Source organism: Trachymyrmex cornetzi, unplaced genomic scaffold (assembly GCF_001594075.2).
Source record: "Trachymyrmex cornetzi isolate Tcor2-1 unplaced genomic scaffold, Tcor1.1 scaffold147, whole genome shotgun sequence".
Lineage (NCBI taxonomy): Eukaryota > Metazoa > Arthropoda > Insecta > Hymenoptera > Formicidae > Trachymyrmex > Trachymyrmex cornetzi.
The window spans coordinates 4,868,255-4,888,033 of record NW_017296059.1 but is presented as its reverse complement, the minus strand read 5'-3'; the positions used below and the strand labels follow the sequence as shown (position 1 = coordinate 4,888,033).

Below are 19,779 nucleotides of genomic sequence, written 5' to 3'. Positions count from 1 at the left end.
CAATAGGAAAGATTAATCCAACCCAGATTGGTGCAAACCCGATCGGGCCGAAAACGCTATTAGATACGGATCGCGCAGTCCATTCTTTATGTCCTTGCTCCGCACAATAAAAGGAACAGAGAACAGAGAATAAGAATTTCAATCTATCAGAAATCATGTATTGTGGTTTTATTGTGCGGAGCCCCTTATAGGGACTCTAGCTATTCCAATATGCCAGCGCTATTATAATACACAGGAAAGTGCATAGTGGCTAAAATTTGATTGGTTGTTTCCAATATTGCTATCGCCATTATGCGCAATGGTACACCTTATATTCTTACATCATGCGTCACACGTGGTACTAGATGCATTTCTGTGTATTTGTCCACATTTGGTTTACGGATTATGTGATATTTAGTTTTGTTAATGTATGGTTATATGAAAACTAAACTTAAGTTGAAAACAATAATTTAGTTAATTACATTTTAAATATGGGGGTAAGTTAGAAATTTTTCAATATCTCTGTTAATTTAATGGGCAATTCGTATTTAACCTAAAAAGGAAGGGTGTCAATAAGGCTGTTTTTTTGGACCACGTCAGAATCACTTTAAACTGTGCTATTTTATTCCTCTCGATAGAACTCACAACCCACTAGAACCGTTTGTTGTCCAAGCAATTAGATGCACAGAACGAGGCACTCTTACATTGTAGATTTACATGTGATATCATGCATAGCTACAGTGTCTGCTTCGTTTCACCCTGTTATCAATGAGCTACCATCACCATACTTTGTCAAAAACTACTCAATCGAGCTCCGTATTAATCAGTACCTTTTATTTTGACCAAGTATGTAAGCAATAATGTTGCTTATAAAAAATTGAACAATAAAACTGTAATTTAAAGTTGATGTAGAGAATTCAGGACATTTAGAAAATGTGATAAATATTAGGAAAGAGCTACTTCTCACATTCTACGTAAAGCTAGTGTTACAAGAATTTAATATTATTTTCCAAAACTGTAACTGTTGTATCATCGATTTGAGTTGTACTAGGGGAAGACAAAGATTTGTTTGATTAAATAAGGTGGAACCGATTTAAAAATCTGTTGATGGAACCAATTTAAAAATTGCTGATTTTTTAAGTTTCACAAGCACATAGAATGTAAGAAGTAGCTCTTCCTTAATATTTATCACATTTTCTAAATGTTCTAAATTCTCTAAATAACTTTAAACTACAGTTTCATCGTTCAATTTTTTATAAGCAACATTATTGCTTACATACTATATAAATATATATATATATACAGTTATTTAGTTCATTTAATTTTTTTAAATTGAAAAAGTATATTTTTTATAAATTTATATTTTAATTTGATTAATTTGGGTAATTTTTTATATACAATGTTATGTAATATTAAGAGTCGTTAATATCATTATTTTACAGAAACTAAAAAAGCCGAAAATCAGTAAAATTAAAAGAAACAATCAGATAAAGACAAAACTTTCAAAGCAAGGAAAACTTAAAACTCGACGACATAAACCACCAAAGAAACAACCTCAGAAATCAGCACCACCTTGCCCAAATAAACTAGAAGAGGAAGAGGAGAGTGATCATGGAAGTGACTTGATGGATATGGTTGAAGAAGATGATTTAAATTTCTTAAAAAATGCCATATCTAATAAATCTTACAGCTTATTGAAACAGATTCGTTTAAACGAGTATGATATTATACTTTATAATCTTATAGGATCTTTTACTATATTATATATATCTATATATATATATATGTGTATATAATATATGTATGTATATGATTTTAGAACAGATGAAGATTTAAGCGTGAGAAAAAGAAAAAAGATTGAAAATAATCAGCCGTTAGAAGAACTATACGAGAATAACGTCTCAAAAATTGTGGAAGAGACAGGAGGAAAGTCAATTCGCATGTTGCTCCCCATAAAAACACATGATGGTGTTGTAGAGAAACGTATTATTGAAGAAGATAATACAATTTTTAATGGAGAAGAGAATGAAGATACGAATGAAAACCAGGAAGAAAATATACAAGATAATCAGCAAGAAAATAATGATACGGAAATTGACATAGATACACATGTAAGACTTAAATTATGTATTCTAACATTTCAGAAATCTAACATAGAATATATCATTTATTGGAATGTTTTTCACAGAACAACTTGCTGCAAGTTACTGATAGACCAGTGTCTATTGTTGAACTGCTCGCATGTCGCGAAGAAATATTGAAAGCTAAGCGTTTTAAAATAGGTATACTTTCGAGTGGCATATTGGAGAACCCAGAACTCAAGTCTGAAAATTTTAATGTATTGCTAAGGATGATGGATAAACAAACATCAGAAGTTTATATCACAATTAGGAAATTAGCAATGGTATCTCTTTTAGAAGTTTTTAAAGATTTGTTACCATCATATAGTGTCCAGGAAATTGCTCAGGAAGGAGTAAAGTGTATGTATACATATATATGTATATATAACACATACAAACAAAGAAAAATTACAAGTATGCACTTTATTAATAAATTCTAATCAATTTTATGTGTGGTTTCAGTGAAAAAGGATACTCTTGCTCTGCAGAAATATGAAACGACTCTATTGAAGAATTACAAAAGTTATTTGCAGAGACTTGAAAAGATATCTAAGATTTTGAGAACAAAGAATGGGAACATGCAGTCGGTAAATGAACAAGAAATGCAATTGGGCGAGACAGCTATATCATGTATGTGCGAGCTTCTCGCCGTCCATCCATATTTTAATTTTTCTGTTAATATAGCTAATTACGTTCTTCCTTTGTTGGATAACAAACGGAGTAACATAAGAGAAAAAATTGCACAATGTATTTCTCAAATATTTAAAGAAGACAAACGTGGTCAGCTATCTCTCACAGTAAGTTATAATAGGAATTTTATTATTATTTTATGTTTTGATATATATATTTGTAATTACAAAATTATGACACATTTATCGCACTAATAAAATTTCAGATAGTTCGAAAATTAAATCAGTATATCAAGTCAAGGAAACATTCTGTACATTCTGAGGTAATATCTGTGTTACTAGCTCTTCGCATCAAAGATATTAATTTGGACAAGGAAAAGGAGGATGAAACAAAACAAAAAAAGCTCATGTCTCATAAACAAAGAATTCTCGCATTAAGCAAACGGGAGAGGAAAAAGAACAAGAAACTGGAGCAAGTAGAAAAAGAAATGCTCGAGACGAAGGGCGAGGAAAATAAACAGGCAAAGCATAAAATCCTCACTGAAATAACGAGCATAGTATTTACTATATATTTCAGAATTCTAAAACAAGCTCCCAATAGCAAAGTATTATCTGTGTGTCTAGAAGGATTAGCCAAGTAACGTAATTTATATATTACTATTTTATATCTTTTGTTAATATTTTATTACAATGTCTTACGCATTCCAGATTTGCACACTGTATCAATATTAATTTTTATCAAGATTTAGTAGGCGCCATAGATAGATTAATAGAGGAAGGTAATTTGGGATTAAGAGAGCAATTGCACTGTGTTCAATGTATATTTACAATATTATCTGGACAAGCTGCAGCGTTGAATATTGATCCGTATAGGTCTGTACATAATTTTTCTCTTTCTCCTTAATACTTTATATATTTTATGGAATAAATTATATACTGTTAGGGGTATGTATTTTATATACATAAAATTATATAACATTTTTTATCGTATAGATTTTATGTGCATTTGTATAAAAATATATTGAAAGTTCATTGCGGGAGGACACACTCGGAAACTGAGACCGTGCTGCAGACGTTGCTGCAAATTCTCATTCATCAGCGAAGGAGAATTACGCAGACCCGTATGATAGCCTTTGTAAAAAGAATAAGCACATTGGCATTACAGTTGCAGCATAATGCGACGCTGGGAACTCTTGGTATTATCAAGCAAGTGATGCAGCTTGGGAAAGCAGCTCACGTTTTATTGGACACTGACTGTACCGGTGACGGTCATTATCAAGTCGAAATTGAGGAACCTGATTATTGCAATGCTCACTGTACAGCGTTGTACGAGCTCGTTGCTTTACAGGTACTACCTTAAATATACTTTTTTTGTTTGAAGATAATAGAACAACTGGTAACATAATTGTTCTTACAGCGTCATTATCATAGTGTAGTACGACAATTCGCTAAAAATATAGCGTATATTACACCTACGAGCGGTGAAGGTAGTTTAACTGCTGAAATTGCGAAGTTGTAAGTACCAATTTCCTCTAATAATTATAATAAATTCATCAAATATGTGTCCATCATGTATATTTATTAAATATGGGGTCTGTTCTTTTTAGCTGAACTTCTTGCATGGCTCATTTTTTCTCTTTTTCTTTTCACATTGGAAAAAAAGAAAAGATGAATTATATAGAAAAGTTTGTCTAAAAAGACTAGACTTATAAATAGTTGTGTTGAACCTTTCTACATCATCCGTTTTATTAATTTTAGATCACCAGAGGAGCTCTACGTGGAATATGATCCTGTAGGTGTAGCGTTTAAACCTGCTGTGCCTATTCCAAAAAAGAGTACTGTTAAAAAAGTTCAGGTGAATTATAGTATGAATCCTGAATTTGATAAATATGTTAATATTATCGACGTCGACAACTTATTTGCGGACGGACATGTAGACTTCTACAAAGCATGTAAAAGTAATTTATAGTGCATAATAAAGGACATGTCTGTGGAATGTATATAAAAAGTATCAATACTCTGATTAAACAATAAACTTCATAATAATACTTAGAATGATTCCTTTATTTGGAAATTTTAAATTAATTCAACCGACAGAGTCGCTTAAAGCAAAATTTCTGAAACTAATTATCGTCTCTGACCTTTCTGTTTACGTGTCAAAAATTATCAAAAATTAATAATCCATATAATAAAATAAAGATATTATTTAATGAGTTGATTGGAATCGAAAAGAGTCGTACATCCTAAAGCTGAATTCAAATCGAGCGCACGAGCGTAAACGGACATGTTCGTTTGCGTTCGTCGCACTCGTCACATGACAGCTGATAATACGACAATTGCCGAACGTAGTCGTTTGTTCTCACTCGCCCAGGATAGATGTGTCTCGGTTCGGATGTAATCTTTTTGGATATTTTTTCGAAGTGGTGCCGACAGGTGCCAACACTGCCAACTTCGACCGAGTCTTGTGTTTTCAATTACCGAAGGGCTTATATAGAAGAAGAAAAAGAAGAAACTGAACGTCTCGGATTCCGTCTACAACTATACGTCTGACTTTCGAGTCGCGGCTATGTGCTTTGACACGTTTTAACCTTGTCCAGCAGCTAGAAGCACATAATATTTCACGCAGGATGATATCAGAGAGAGATTACGCACCCTTGAGTGCGGCATGCGTGCGCTCTCTCAATGACAAGTTGTACGAGAAACGGAAGCCAGCTGCTGTGGAGATAGAGAAGTAAGGTTATTTATACTGTGTATACTTGCATCGCTGGACGCTTTATGAAGCTCTTTTTCTGCTTTTCCCGAAGTTCTTCTTCCGAGTTGCAGTCCTTAAAGGATTTTTTTATTCTGCAATCCTTAAAGGATTTTTTTATTATTATATATTAGAGTTCGTTATTATTACACAAAAAGCTACTCTGATTCCTCCCCCCTCCCCCCCCCTCTCTCCACCCTCTCTTTTTCTCTCTCCATTTAATGATTAATGTATTTTTTTTATTAATCTTCACAGGATGGTGAAGGAATTTGCTGCTCATAACAACATCGTGCAGATCAAGAGGCTGCTGAAAGTTCTTGGGCAGGACTTTGCTACTTCACAGAATCCACATACGCGTAAAGGTGGCTTAATAGGTCTTGCAGCGATTGCAGTCGGTCTCGGAAAGGATACTGGTCAATATATAGAAGATTTGATCCATCCAATTCTAGCATGTTTCAATGATTATGACTTGAGAGTTAGATATTATGCTTGCGAGAGTCTGTATAATGTAGTCAAAGTGGCAAGGGGAGCGGTGCTACCTCAATTTACAGACATTTTCGCTGCTCTTAGCAAATTGGCCTGCGATACTGAGCAGAACATAAAAAACGCCACTGAATTACTCGACAGATTGATGAAGGTAGCTGAAGAATACTTTAAAGAAGTTCTTAACGCTTTATTACTCGCATAAGATATTAAAAATTTTAACGCGAGATACTACTGTCTCCTGATATCCTAGTTGTATAAAGATTCACTAAATGTACAGAAGCTATTTATATTTATACACATTTTATTCAGCGCCAATTGTTCCACTATTTTACAAAAATTTTTACATTTATCTTTATCTGAAGAATGTATAGATATATATCATCATACATTTCATATCCTATTTCAGGACATTGTAACGGAAAGCGGCCTCTTTGGTTTAGTCGAATTTATACCTCTATTGCGCGAGCGTATTTATACAAAGAATCCATTTGGCAGACTGTTTGTAATATCATGGATATCTGTGCTGGATGCGGTGCCCAACATGGACCTAATAATATTTCTACCTGAAATACTCGATGGGTTGTTTAAGATATTGGAGGATCCGACATTAGAGATAAAAAAAGTCACGGATACGGTCCTCGGTGAATTTTTACGTAGCATAAAATCCAATCCCGCTAGAGTGGATTTCCCGGCCATGATAAACATATTGATAACACACGCTCAGAGTAGCGACGATCTGCTTCAACTGACTGCTATCACGTGGATCAAAGAATTTGTGCACCTATCCGGGCCTCTCATGCTCCCGTACATGTCCGGAATTCTTGTGGCCGTTTTACCATGCTTGGCGTATGACGGCGACACACGTAAGAGTATCAAAGAAACCGCAACGCAAGTAAACGCGAATTTAATGAAATTAATAATTGTCCAAAGTACAGAGGTCACAAATAAGGATCAAGAAAATAAGGCACATTCTATGAGAGAAAAGAACGGTAATTCATGAGTATTTCGAATTACTGCAAAGATCATTTGAAATCAAATATTTAAAATTCTAATCATTTCTGAAATTGAATTGTTTTAAAGTTTGTGAGAGATCTTCATATCATTTAGAAAATATACATGATAATAATAACATTTCTGTCCCTTTCTCTTTCAGATACAATAGAAAATTATTCTCTGGATGAAAACTTGGATCTCGCCAGTGTAGTGGAAGTACTTACAAAGCATTTGTTATGCTTATCGGTCCAAACTAAAGTCGCAGTTCTAAAATGGATACACCACTTGTTCATAAATATTCCGCAAAAAATGTTTAATCATATCGAGGATTTGTTTCCCATATTAATGAAATCCTTAAGTGACAGTTCCGACGAGGTGGTGCAACAGACTTTAGTGGTAATGGCTGAGATCATCAGCTCGAAATCTCCGGAGGCGATAGTAACCAATCCTAATGAGAAGATGCAGAACAAGTATTTCACAAAATTTATAGTTAATTTATTAAGGATCTTCTCAACCGATAGACATTTGTTAGAAGAACGAGGCGCTTTCATTATAAGAGAGCTGTGCGTGCTTTTGAGCGCAGAGGATATATACAAGACCCTAGCGAAGATATTGTTGGAAGAGCAAAATTTAAGTTTCGCCTGTACTATGATACAAACTCTGAATGTTATCTTATTAACCAGTTCCGAGTTATTTGATTTGCGCAACAAACTTAGGCATTTGGACTCTCCAGTAAGTCTGCGTGTATTCAGCTTTCTCGTGAAATTTTATTATAGAGAAGATTAAAATCGATACGTCAAATTTAAATCCAGCATGTATGCTAAAGTCAAAAGACGTCTTAAAAACATCTTAAAGACGTTTTAAGATGTTACGTTTCCTAATTTTGAATATGCGTGCTGTCTTAAGCATTTTTTTTTTATTTTGGCCAAAGTTATCTTGACTGGGGTAACCCAAAGTTACCTCATTTTATGACACATAAATAAAATAGATTCATGAATGGAAATTTTTTCAGGACAGTTGCGCGTTATTTGAGTGCCTGTATGTGTCTTGGTGTCACAATCCGGTTGCAACTGTGGCCCTATGTCTCCTGTCTCAGCATTACCGACATGCGTGCAACATAATTCGATCCTTGTATCCTTTTTTCTATTCTTTTTCAGATTATCTGTTTCCATTACCTCAACGAACATTTTTAATACCTTAACATTTATATGTATCAGCGAAAACATAGAGGTCACAGTAGAGTTCCTAACGGAAATAGATAAATTGGTACAGTTAATAGAATCACCGATATTTACTTGTAAGTATACAATATCATGTTGCTAATAAAAACATTAAAAGTGCGTTATATTTCTTTTCTTTTTTTTTTTTTTTGTTTAAGATCTGAGACTGCAGCTATTAGAATGGGAGAAGAATGATGCTTTGATATACGCGTTATATGGCTTGCTCATGATCCTGCCGCAGAGTGATGCCTATGCTACTTTGCAACGTCGTTTAGCAGCGATACCTCCAGCTACGAAGCCGATTCCTAAAAGCGAACAGGAGGAAATAGACGTTGATTGCCCGTTCGATTTCAACAAGCTGTTGAAACATTTCCATGTAGTACAGGAACACCACAGAGAACAGAAGCGCAAACAAAGACTGAATTCTTTAGTCGAGAGGAATACTAGTCATGTAGATGTATGAATCACGCGTTCGTTTTTTCAAGTGCAAAAATTCGTACGCACCGATTTTTATAACATATATATAAAAGAAAAGAGACATTCCTGATTTGCTAAATTTTTTGCTGCATAATTATATGTAAAACTTGTGTTTAACTTTATTGTATAAAAATATAATTATTTATTGAAATAAAATCGTTGGACCTGTTAGAGACAAATGGCCAAATCGTTGATATAAAATAAAATATTATTTAGTCGTTTAGCTAAAGCGAATACGAATTCATTTAACGTTTATCTTAACAATATATACACTAATAATTACATAATACATCGAGTTTCTAATATATATACATTTTAAATTTCAGTCTTCATCTCATAGGTATTGACCGTGTTCCGATATACCAATACTGAAGATTTATGGTGTACATAACGTGAACTCTACTCTCTAAAACTTTCAGAATGAATCTCATTCTAAAGAGTGAAATCTCACTCTTAGAGATTGAAAATTGAGTCATTATTTTTTAAAACTAAATTTTCATTCTTTAGAATGAGATTCACTCCAAAGAATTTAGAGAGTAGATTTTCAATACTCTTTTTTACAATGTATGTCGGAACACAGTCATTGTCCGATTAATAAGAAAACGACAATAACGTATATTAAAGTTCATATCCCGTATCGCCTATGTCATCCAGCCTATCAATCACTGATAAATGATCAAGCTGGTCTACAAGCAGACCGTTTTCGTAAAGAAGCATCGTGATTTGTTCTTGCGTGTCACAGATGTTGCGCCATTTCTTCGTGCTCTCCTGCACTGGCACACTCGTTTTCTCGATTGTTTTCGATTTGCCGGGAAGCCTGTCTAACGAGTGCAATAGATTCTCATTGCGTTCCTTGCTCTCCTGCGATAAATGATAGGAAAATGATTCCAGTACACGTTCATAACTGTCTATGTCCTTGTCCAATATCTGAGTCTGCAGGAACACCGTTTGTGCCATTTTGTACCAATCGGCGACGCATTCGGATCGTTGTGTCATTGCTGGTATACACTCCGTTTCGAGAAGCGCTTTCAATCGACGTCCCGTTTCCGTGACCTGTTCAATGAAGATTGCGACGTTTCAATGAATTTTACGAAAAAAATAATTTCTGCAAGTTTTCTGATTTCTATCTTAATTTATAATAATAGACTGGGAAACTCAATACGTAAATTTTCATACTTTTATACGTTCAAGAACGTGGAATTGTTCATCGTTGTAAGTGAGACTACGAGTGGCCCTGTCCCTCAATAAATGTTGCCATCCATCTCTCAAGCGATCGACTAAGGTTGCTGCTCTCTGACTTGCTTTCGTGGTCCACGGACACCACAAACCGCGAGTACTGTTGTCCCATTCCCCATGTAAGTTGCCTTCTTTTACATACCTGCAATAATAATATAATAAATTTATTTTTTTATTGCTGTACTACTTTCCTTCTCATTTTCGCCAAATTTCAAACATATACCTATTTAAGTACACAAAGAGTGTCTTTAAAATGTAATCGGTAGCTTAATGGTATAAATGTAATTAAATATAGGTCAACATTAGTTCAGTCGTAAAAGACAAATCTCATATATTAGATTTCTTTTTAAACTGTCGATTGTACTTTGCAAGATTATAAAGAAAACTGAATGCTCATAAATAGAGAAGGAATCGATCTCTGTCGATGAAACGTATTTTTCAAATGTAGCAGTTATAGTTTTGCATCTTTTAAGACGATTTACCTCTGATGGAGTTGCACTATTGCTGGAGTCAGTTCGCTCATAAGTTCCTTACTCTTCACATCCAATTCCTTCCGCCAGCTTTTGACCTCCACTGCAGTTTGACTGCCGAACTTTCGGAACACGTGTCTGGCGAAAGTCTCACTCCTTTCTACTGCCAATACGGTATCCTCCACTGCTTTCGTGAATTCCTTTGAATGTTGACACTTCTCCAGCACTCGAGTAAGCTCTGTAGATAGAAGACCGCTAAACGCGTCTATGGCGTCCCGCGATAATTTGCTGCACAAGGCCAGTTTGTCGATTCTACGTTTACAAACATGTCCTACGGAGCACGCGACTTTGGCTTGGCTCGCGTCGTTCTCTACGGAAACGAGATTCGCGAAGACGGGAAATTTGGGCAGTTCGGTCTCCGTCGGCAACACGACGTTGTTGTTCTCTCGTGAAAACAACATCAATGGTTTGTCGTTATTAGTGTTGGGATATCCTTTGCCTGGTGTAGACTCTTCAACGAGATTCGTAAGAGGAATTTCTCCAAGCAAAAGAATCTGCGCGTGGGGCATGATCTCGGTCTGATCCTGAATGTGTATCTGCAGAGCGACTAATTTCTCTTCCGGATGTAGGAAGACCTTAATCAAACTGGCTTTATGAATGTTAAATATGTGAATGGGTTTCCTGCAAAGCGTGTCCGTGACCTCGCTGAAGAATCGCTCAAAGCTCCAGATTCTTTGTGGATCCACCTCCAGCAAGCCAGCCAACAACGGCGTCACTATCTTTTTCAGGCCTGTGCTTAGCTGGCAGGCCTGCGGCAATTCCCTGCTCCATTCAATCGGTCCGTTCTCCGAAGTTTGCAGCCCGGATATCACGCCTGATGCCTTCTTTGTGGTGATGTAGAACATGGTCTCTTTATTCCTTCGCCCACCGAACGGCCTAAACGGTAAATTACCCGTCGCGACATGATAGAGAGTCACACCTATGGACCATAAATCAACCGTTGCTCCAAAGGTCTTGCCGACAGGTTTTCTCAGGACTGCACGTTCGTACATATCTGGATGCAGATACTCTTCGGTGCCATATAGTGAAACAAACTGCTGATCCTCCTGTAATTCCCGAGCGGCCCCGAAATCAGTAAGCTTGTATATCGTACTACCGTCGTCAGCGATGAATTTCATTATATTACCTGCGCAAGAGAGAAGAAACAGAGGATGACTGAAGAACTTCAAATACAATACACATTCTTAAAGTGCTAAAAATATCAGTAAAACCAAGTCGCCTTAATTCTGAATAAAATCAAACGGAAAATTGTTTTGTAATAAAAAAAAATTACAACTGATGTACAATAATAATGACTGCATTCAGCAAAATGTTTATTTTGCAACTATTGACAATTTTATCCACACTCATTAGATTATACTTTTAGGACAAGAACACACAATAGACAAAGGATGCTTTCCATTTGATGACACAAGCATCATTTTATCTTTCTCGGCATTCAGTGAGTAACAAAGATAGAATGACACTTGTTAACTGTATCCCCTAAAATGAAAAGATTCTTTTTGATATTCAGTGAATAACAAGAAAACATGTATGTCAATTGTGTCTCCTAAAAGGAAAGCAGCCTATATTTGCATATATTATCCTGGATCTTCTACCTGGCTTTAAGTCCCGGTGAACTAAATTGTTATCGCGCAGGTGCTTCATGCCAGCCGATAGGTGTTCCAACACCAGCAGGAATTCGCTCTCCGCGAGGCCGTACGTATTCTCCGGATCGTCCAGGATGTTGAAGAGGCTGCCGCCAGTACAGAGTTCCATGACGATGACCTTTCCTCTGCCGTCCTGCTCCTCCTCGATCGCCAGCAGCTTGACAATGTTCTCATGCTTGACCTTCTTCAAGACCTCGAACTCTCTCACCTGTACGTCGTGCGGCCGCATGTGGCTCAGTTGATTGAAGGTTTTCACCGCAACTGGTTCCCCGTTGTTTTTGTTGACACCCTGGAACACCGCGCCGGTCGCGCCCTTGCCGAGCACGCTGGTGGTGCACCAGACATAGTTGGCGGATCCACGAAGGAAGGACATATCATCCACGTGAGATTTCTCCTGGACAAACCTGACTTTCGTCACTTATCCGTCTCCCCGCTCACGATGCGCGATCCTCTTGTGACGTCACAAACGTCACCTTCCACGTTTCTCCGTGTCGACGCGTCTCCGTTAGAAAACCGTTCTCTGAGAAGCATTTTCAGCTAGAATATTAGGGGCGGCGTATTCGTGAATACGGAGAATGAAAATGTAGATTTAAGTGTCATTAAAAGTGAACATTTGGAGTGACATGTTTACAAGCGGAGCGAGCAACCTAACCTATGCAGAAACGGAAAGTTTATTTACGTCGGCGTTAGAGGTCTGTTCGCGTTCCTTGATATCCCCAAATGTGCACTTAAAAAGAGATAAATATATATTCGGACGTTTTGAAAAGAGAGAGAGAGAGAGAGAGAGAAAGAGAGGACGATAAGTGCAAAAAGTACAAGCAACTGAAGCAACGCGAACAGACCTATCGGCAGCTTTGGATTTGGACTCCGGAGTTTCACGCTTTTACCGCTCGAGGTCTTTAGGAGCGATCCGGAGAGTTGATCCGTTACTTGCTCCTATCGAAGAGGGTAGAAGAGGAAGGGAGATAGCGAGGAAAAGAAGAAATTGGCCGAAACAAACCCGGCAAACCGCCTCTTTTCATCATGGAACTGACGGAGTTGGCGAAACACCTGGATAAGATCAATATCCCGCGTAAGGGCGACAGGATATACAAGGACGAGTGCGTTTACTCCTTCGACACGCCAGTAAGATTATCCCTCGTCCTTTGTTCCCCTTGCCGACGACACCCCCAGCGAGACTGTCGGGCGCGATCGTTATCAGTTGAAAAAAATATAATGTTTTTTTCTTCTTTGTCCAAGGATACAGCCACCGGCCTGTATGTCAACCTCACTACCTTCTTAGGCCTTGGACGGGAGCATGTTACCCGGTACTATGAGAACACCGGTAATCCCGTCTACCTTCATATTAAACGTACTAAGAAGGAGGTAATTTCTGTTTGTCTAGTATAAATTCATGAGACCTGTTCTTTTTAGCTGAAATTCTTTTTTTACGATTTCTCTTTTCGTGTTTGAGAGAAAGATGAACTGTACCAAAGAAATTCAACTAAATAGAATAGACTTATTATCATGTTGAAGAGATCTTGACCTCTAAACTTGTTTTTTTTTTTATGTTGAACTTTTTGCATGATTTATCTTTCATCCTTTTCTTTCTAATTTGGAGAAAAAAAGATAAGAGATGTATTGTACACGTACATACTATTTCAGTTAACAAGAACAGGCTTTTTGCTTTGCATGGAGGCTGGTACAACATATTATTATTAACTCTAGAACTGCTAATAGTAGATATCTTGCTAAAATTGTCAAATGCCAATTTTCCAATTTCTTATTCCTGTTTATGATTAGTGAAAAGTATTATTTTAGTATTATTTGTATTGTTAGAATTATATATTTGAATTATATTTATATATTTTCAATATTTTATATTATATGTTTAATATAATAAAGAAAAACCTTTAAATGGTTGCAGAGCTGAAAGTGGCATCATCGGCAATTTTAGTGTTCAAATAAACAGGATGTAATATATGATACGAATAGGACATTCTCTATACAAAAGTTCTGTCGATACCAAGTTATATCGTCAATAATTACACACTAACCCTATCATTATTTGAAGTGTAGTTATGTTTGTGTTTAAATCAAAGCTTGATTTTTTAAATAAAAATAATTGATAAACTCTATACATCGATAAAAAAGATTTGTTAGATATACTATTTTTACATAATCCTTTTTATACCTAATTTGAAAAATATGTGTAAATTTTTTCATAGATTTCACCTGAGGAACAGGGAGATGGACCTGAAAAGAAAATTACGCGACTGGCGATAGGGACAGTAGGTGGATTCATGCCTGATCAGCAGAAGTATATCTATGAAGAGACATACCAGATAGTCATTCTACCTGATTTCCTTACTATTGCTTATCCCGGGAGCGAGTTACCTGAAAAGGTAGGATTTATCTGTGAGATTGTGTATTAGAGATCCTACTTCAAACTTTGATCAAGTGATTTAAAACAAGAAGTACAATATATATACTATCTTTTTTCATATGCTGTTTTATTCTAATTCATACAAGCTTATTTAGTCTAACTTACTAAAGTTAACAAAAACAATAATCAAAAGTTTGACATCTTATCGCTAGATTCTATTGTGTATAATTGAGAGTCTATTATATATGATTGATAATACACTTTTTGACAAAAAAATATTAATACAAATATAAATACAGGTCTAAACAAAACAATCATTATTTCGTAAACGGCGACAGATATGTTTTTTTCTCGAACAAAATATTATTCTCAAAATATGACACAGGACCTATTTCGACCTTTCAAGAAAATCTGAGAAAGGTCCTGAGCATCTAGCCATATATGTCACCATTACGAAAAAAATAATCCCGACATTTAAATAACTTTTTTATCAAACAGTATATTTAAAATATTTAATATTATCGGCAGGTGGAACATGCAGTTAAGACTATATTACAAATGGAAGGTGCATGGGCGGTGGCGCAAGTAGAAGCAGTAGCCAGCATGTGGGATGGAGAAGTCAGAGCGGAGTCAAAGTGAGTCCCTCAAAAAGTTCATTGTGGCATTTATTAATACCACAGGATGATCTTAATATACAATTAGTTGCGCGACTGCGTCTATGAAATTATATATATTCAGTAGAAGAGTAAATTTTCACAAATATCCTTTATACAACAACATACTGAACGCTTTTATGTTGCTTTTAAATCCATCACTCAGAATTAATATATTCAAATTTTATTTGATAGATATAGAAACTTTTCTTTCAACTTCTTTTAATCACTGCAATAATGTTTGGTTATATAGGTATCAGAAATTTTGATTACAAAATCTTTGTAAAAAAAAATTTTCTGTTATTAAGTAAGAATGCATAAATAAAGTTTGTCGGATTTTCCAGACATGCCGCAACTCTGAAGCAGCTGGACAATGGCAAGAAGATTCCGCCGAGTGGTTGGAAGTGCGAGAAATGTGATCTCACACAGAATCTGTGGCTTAATTTGACCGACGGTAGTGTGCTCTGCGGTCGTAAGTTCTACGATGGAAGTGGCGGCAATGGTCATGCGGAGGAACACTACCGCGCAACTGACTATCCTCTAGCCGTGAAGCTGGGCACGATCACAAAAGGCGGTAAAGCCGACGTGTTTTCGTACGATGAGGACGAAATGGTAGATGATCCGAATCTGACAGCGCATCTGTCGCACTGGGGCATCAACATCGCTCAGATGGAGAAAACGGACAAATCAATGATCGAACTAGAATTGGATCTGAATCAAAAGTTTGGCGAATGGGTGTCCCTTCAAGAAGCAGCCAGCAAATTGACACCATTGTACGGCTCCGGCTATACTGGGCTGACTAATCTGGGAAATTCTTGCTACCTCAACAGCGTCATGCAAATGCTATTTATTATTCCCGATTTCGTTAAAAGGTGCGTAAAATTATCGATGATGCGTTTTCATTTTCCGCGAATGATTTTTGCTTCGACCATACACATAGGACTGACAGAGTCACTCTGATAAAAGAAATATTATAGGATCGACGTCCAGTAATTGCCAGTAAATTTCAGATATGTGGAGAGAGCGCCAACAATATTCGCTAATAATCACAACGACCCAGCATCGGACATTAATGTTCAAATGTGAGTTATGCGATGATACTCGATAAGGTAGTATTTATCATTCATCTAAAATTCTGAAGTATAATTTAACGAATCTCTGTTTTTCCAGGGCAAAATTGGGTATTGGCTTACTCTCTGGCAAATACTCGGATCAACCGAGCAAATCCGGCACGGACGACGAGTCGCGGCAGGGTATTCCACCGCGGATGTTTAAGGTCCTGATTGGTCGCGGACATGCCGGCTTCTTCTCGAATCGACAACAAGATGCTCAGGAATTCCTTCTTTACCTGATTAATTTACTTAGTGTAACTATTAATTTTTTCGTCTTTATTATTAAGTTAAATTGTGTCGAAGATTTTAATTGGGAAATTGATTAAATAGCGCAACAATCGACATGAGGTGTGTCCCACGGAATGTTTTAAATTTAAAGTCGAGGAAAGATATCAGTGTGGCAAATCCAACAAGGTCAAGTACACCAATCGGCCGGAATATATCCTGCCGTTGCCGATACCGTTAGAAGTGGCAGTGAATAAGGTGTGTACATTTGAACGCATTTGATAATCTTTTTGGAAAATAATGCCCTTGCTATATACCGAAATTGATAAAGCGATATATCTAGGACGAGGTAGCTGCATACGAGGCTCAGAAGAAGGAAGCCAAAGCGAAAGGGCAGAAACTAGATTCTAATAATCCCGTGAGACCTCGTATAAAATTGTCGTCATGCCTTGAAAGTTTCAGTCGCACGGAAATTGTGGAACAGTTTTACAGTTCAGCATTAAACGAAAAGACGATAGCACACAAGTAAGTATTATAATTATTGATTAGCTAGCAATGACACTGTCTCATTCACTTGGTAATTTAATATTCAAACATCTTAACTCCGTTTAATAGAAATCAATAATATTATAATCTATTGTATATTTCTGAGTGTCCCTTATTTCATAATCATAAAAATCAAGCAGATTCTCGATTTTTTAGCTAATTATTTTTACATTGTTATTTCTTTAGAACTACCAGATTAGCCAGCTTTCCAGATTATTTGCTGATCCATTTGAAGAAATTCACAGTAAAAGAAGATTGGACACCTATTAAGTTAGACGTGGCGATAGAGATGCCGGACACGGTAGATCTGAGCTTTCTACGTGGAAACGGTTTGCAGTCCGGCGAGGAATTGTTACCGGATGGTGCGACACCGCCAGCGCCCGTTTATGACGCGAAACTTTTAAAGGAATTGATGGATATGGGTTTTCCACCAAACGCGTGCAAGCGAGCTCTATATTTTACGGAGAACCGTGATCTCGAAGCCGCGACTAATTGGGTGATGGAACACATTGCGGATTCCGACTTCGATGAACCATTCGTGCCACCAGGAGTTGACGTTAAATCTAGTAAATCGATTCGCTTTAGCGTTGAATTATAGCCGATTAATTGACTTATTTGATTATTAATTTCAGGCGAAGATACGTTTGTGCCAGATCAAGCTGCTTTGGAAATGGTAATGGTCATGGGTTTTACGCGGGAACAAGCGACAAAAGCACTCAAAGCGACCAACAACAATTTAGAGCGCGCGGCTGATTGGATTTTCAGTCATCAAGCTGAGCTTGATGCTCCGGAAACGGAGAGTAACGCGGCGCCAGCGAAGGAATCGTTCAGAGACGGAAGCAGTCGTGAGTCAATTAAATCATCTATCTTTCAAATTGCGGATTGTAGTAGCAATTCGAAATAAAATATTCGGTCTATTATAAATAATGTGGACAAATGCCAAAATGGATAAAAATAAAGTGAAGGAAGTTAGAATTAATCGAATATATTATTATAATTGATTTATGATATTTTATTATCGAGATTTATAATGCTTTGATTTACATTTATATCATCATTGAGAGAAATTGAATTTACTTTTTTGATAGTTTCATAATCACTTCTTTTTAGGATACAAACTAGTGGGTTTTATATCACATATGGGTACATCGACGATGGTAGGCCATTATGTTTGTCATTTACTGAAGGAAGATCGATGGGTGATATTTAATGACGAAAAAGTACGACAATTATTTCTAGATAATCTTTGAGTTCTATTTTGATGGAATTATCATTTCTGAAAATTTTGGTGCTTCTTTTCTTACGAATTTATTATTGCAGGTTGCTTTATCGGAAAACCCACCGAAAGAGTTAGGATACATTTACATGTATCAACGGATCGACTAGTGTAACTGCTATTTTGTAAAAAGATGTTGCTTTTCAACAATAAAAAATAATACGAACACTTTTTTTACATATTATGTATATTGAAAGTATATCAAAGTGATATAATGTGTAATAATATGGCTAGTTTTCACTAGGAACAGTACAAGGAAAACTATAATACTACAAGGGAAAGTAAGGAAACATACAAAGAATACAAGATGAAAATTCCACTTTATTTTCTAACAATGGCACATTCCTCAATGTGTTTTAAAGCGCTTTATGATTACAATCGCCGATGGAAATAAAGTAAACTCTGTTCTACGAATATACATGAATTAAAAAGCAAACTATCTTGTTTTTAATGAATATTTCATAAATGCATAAGTACCGGAGTAACGGACTCTATGGCAATATATAACAAGTTCCTCAGCATGTTAATTGAAGTAACATCGAAATGATCGTAAAATAATATATATGTATTTTGATTAGGCTTGATCGTATATACGGATATATTTCCTATACAGTCTCTAAATCTAAGTACACGGAAGATCCAAAATCTCTCTTCGAAAGGGACGCAATTAATTTTCGTTCCATTTTGTGTCAAGTTAGTAGGCACTATGGGTGTGCATATATATTTTGTCGCATTGTTTTCGTAGTTATATATATAAATATATATATATTTGCTTTGTCGTATTGCTGTTTGCATTTCTATGTGTTTATGTAAAAGTCTTTAAAAAATATTTCAATCTGGTAATAAGTATAAAAGGCCACAAGCTTACAGCACAATTACGGTTAATGAGAAACATTCTATATAATACCGTTATATGATAGTAACATTTTAATTATCTCACATAAATCACTGCCGCATTCGCTGTTGTATTCCGGTAAAATTTGTGGATTTCACATCTCGTCCTCTCTTATACACAGACTTGCATACAAATCTGTGATCTCTCTTACAACGCGCATTATATATATATATATAAGCTAACAATATTTATAATACATTATAGAGTATTTACAGAGAAATGCGTTATGTGCGCAATACCCGATGGAATATATCGCATACGGAAAAAGTCAAATTTCTCGTACACTTTAATACCATGCAAGTGACTTGTATACATTATGTATACATGCGTAATTAACTTGTACTGCAACATCTTTTCTTTTTATACATATTCTTGACAAGTATATCTATTATGCAGGTATTACAATTGACATTTCAAACTTCTAGCGTTTATTCTTCAAAAAATATTAAAAAATGTTTCTTCGCTGAAACTGTTGAAACATAGGACAAACAGATAACTTTTAAAGTTATAATGAAAAGTCATATAGAAGTTATAATGTTGTATGACGTCATAATATTGTTGAAAAAAAATTAGTAAATTTTTTAAGAGATAATTCTTGTTAACGTTCTTATCAAAATTATTTTCGCAGAAAATGACCTA

At 35.9% G+C, this 19,779-nt stretch overlaps 4 protein-coding genes across 4 annotated transcripts; 3 read left to right on the top strand and 1 right to left on the bottom strand.

Moving 5' to 3' along the window:
• The first annotated feature begins 337 nt into the window (after window positions 1–337).
• Window positions 338–4,704, top strand: Noc3 (Nucleolar complex protein 3). The gene is made up of 10 exons (XM_018502102.1): window positions 338–476; window positions 1,422–1,696; window positions 1,799–2,090; window positions 2,168–2,459; window positions 2,562–2,896; window positions 2,995–3,365; window positions 3,437–3,601; window positions 3,722–4,076; window positions 4,146–4,243; window positions 4,487–4,704. Exons 1-10 carry the CDS (start codon window positions 471–473, stop codon window positions 4,695–4,697), a joined length of 2,400 nt encoding a protein of 799 aa, XP_018357604.1. The 5' UTR covers window positions 338–470; the 3' UTR covers window positions 4,698–4,704.
• A 289-nt stretch (window positions 4,705–4,993) lies between these two features.
• LOC108757618 (protein VAC14 homolog) lies at window positions 4,994–8,733 on the top strand. Its single transcript, XM_018502082.1, has 7 exons — window positions 4,994–5,459; window positions 5,733–6,114; window positions 6,370–6,952; window positions 7,117–7,688; window positions 7,969–8,087; window positions 8,174–8,253; window positions 8,335–8,733. The coding sequence occupies exons 1-7, from the start codon at window positions 5,356–5,358 to the stop codon at window positions 8,637–8,639; spliced, it is 2,145 nt and encodes a 714-aa protein (XP_018357584.1). The 5' UTR covers window positions 4,994–5,355; the 3' UTR covers window positions 8,640–8,733.
• Window positions 8,734–9,226: 493 nt separating this feature from the next.
• IKKepsilon (I-kappaB kinase epsilon) lies at window positions 9,227–12,815 on the bottom strand. The gene is made up of 4 exons (XM_018502092.1): window positions 12,018–12,815; window positions 10,372–11,545; window positions 9,830–10,031; window positions 9,227–9,706 (listed from the first exon to the last, which is right to left on the bottom strand). The coding sequence occupies exons 1-4, from the start codon at window positions 12,439–12,441 to the stop codon at window positions 9,272–9,274; spliced, it is 2,235 nt and encodes a 744-aa protein (XP_018357594.1). The 5' UTR covers window positions 12,442–12,815; the 3' UTR covers window positions 9,227–9,271.
• Window positions 12,816–12,941: 126 nt separating this feature from the next.
• Usp5 (ubiquitin specific protease 5) lies at window positions 12,942–19,619 on the top strand. The gene is made up of 13 exons (XM_018502577.1): window positions 12,942–13,193; window positions 13,308–13,433; window positions 14,276–14,452; window positions 14,962–15,068; window positions 15,431–15,958; window positions 16,097–16,168; window positions 16,257–16,452; window positions 16,529–16,681; window positions 16,767–16,948; window positions 17,156–17,535; window positions 17,602–17,814; window positions 18,080–18,189; window positions 18,290–19,619. The coding sequence occupies exons 1-13, from the start codon at window positions 13,092–13,094 to the stop codon at window positions 18,353–18,355; spliced, it is 2,412 nt and encodes an 803-aa protein (XP_018358079.1). The 5' UTR covers window positions 12,942–13,091; the 3' UTR covers window positions 18,356–19,619.
• The last annotated feature ends 160 nt before the right edge of the window (window positions 19,620–19,779 follow it).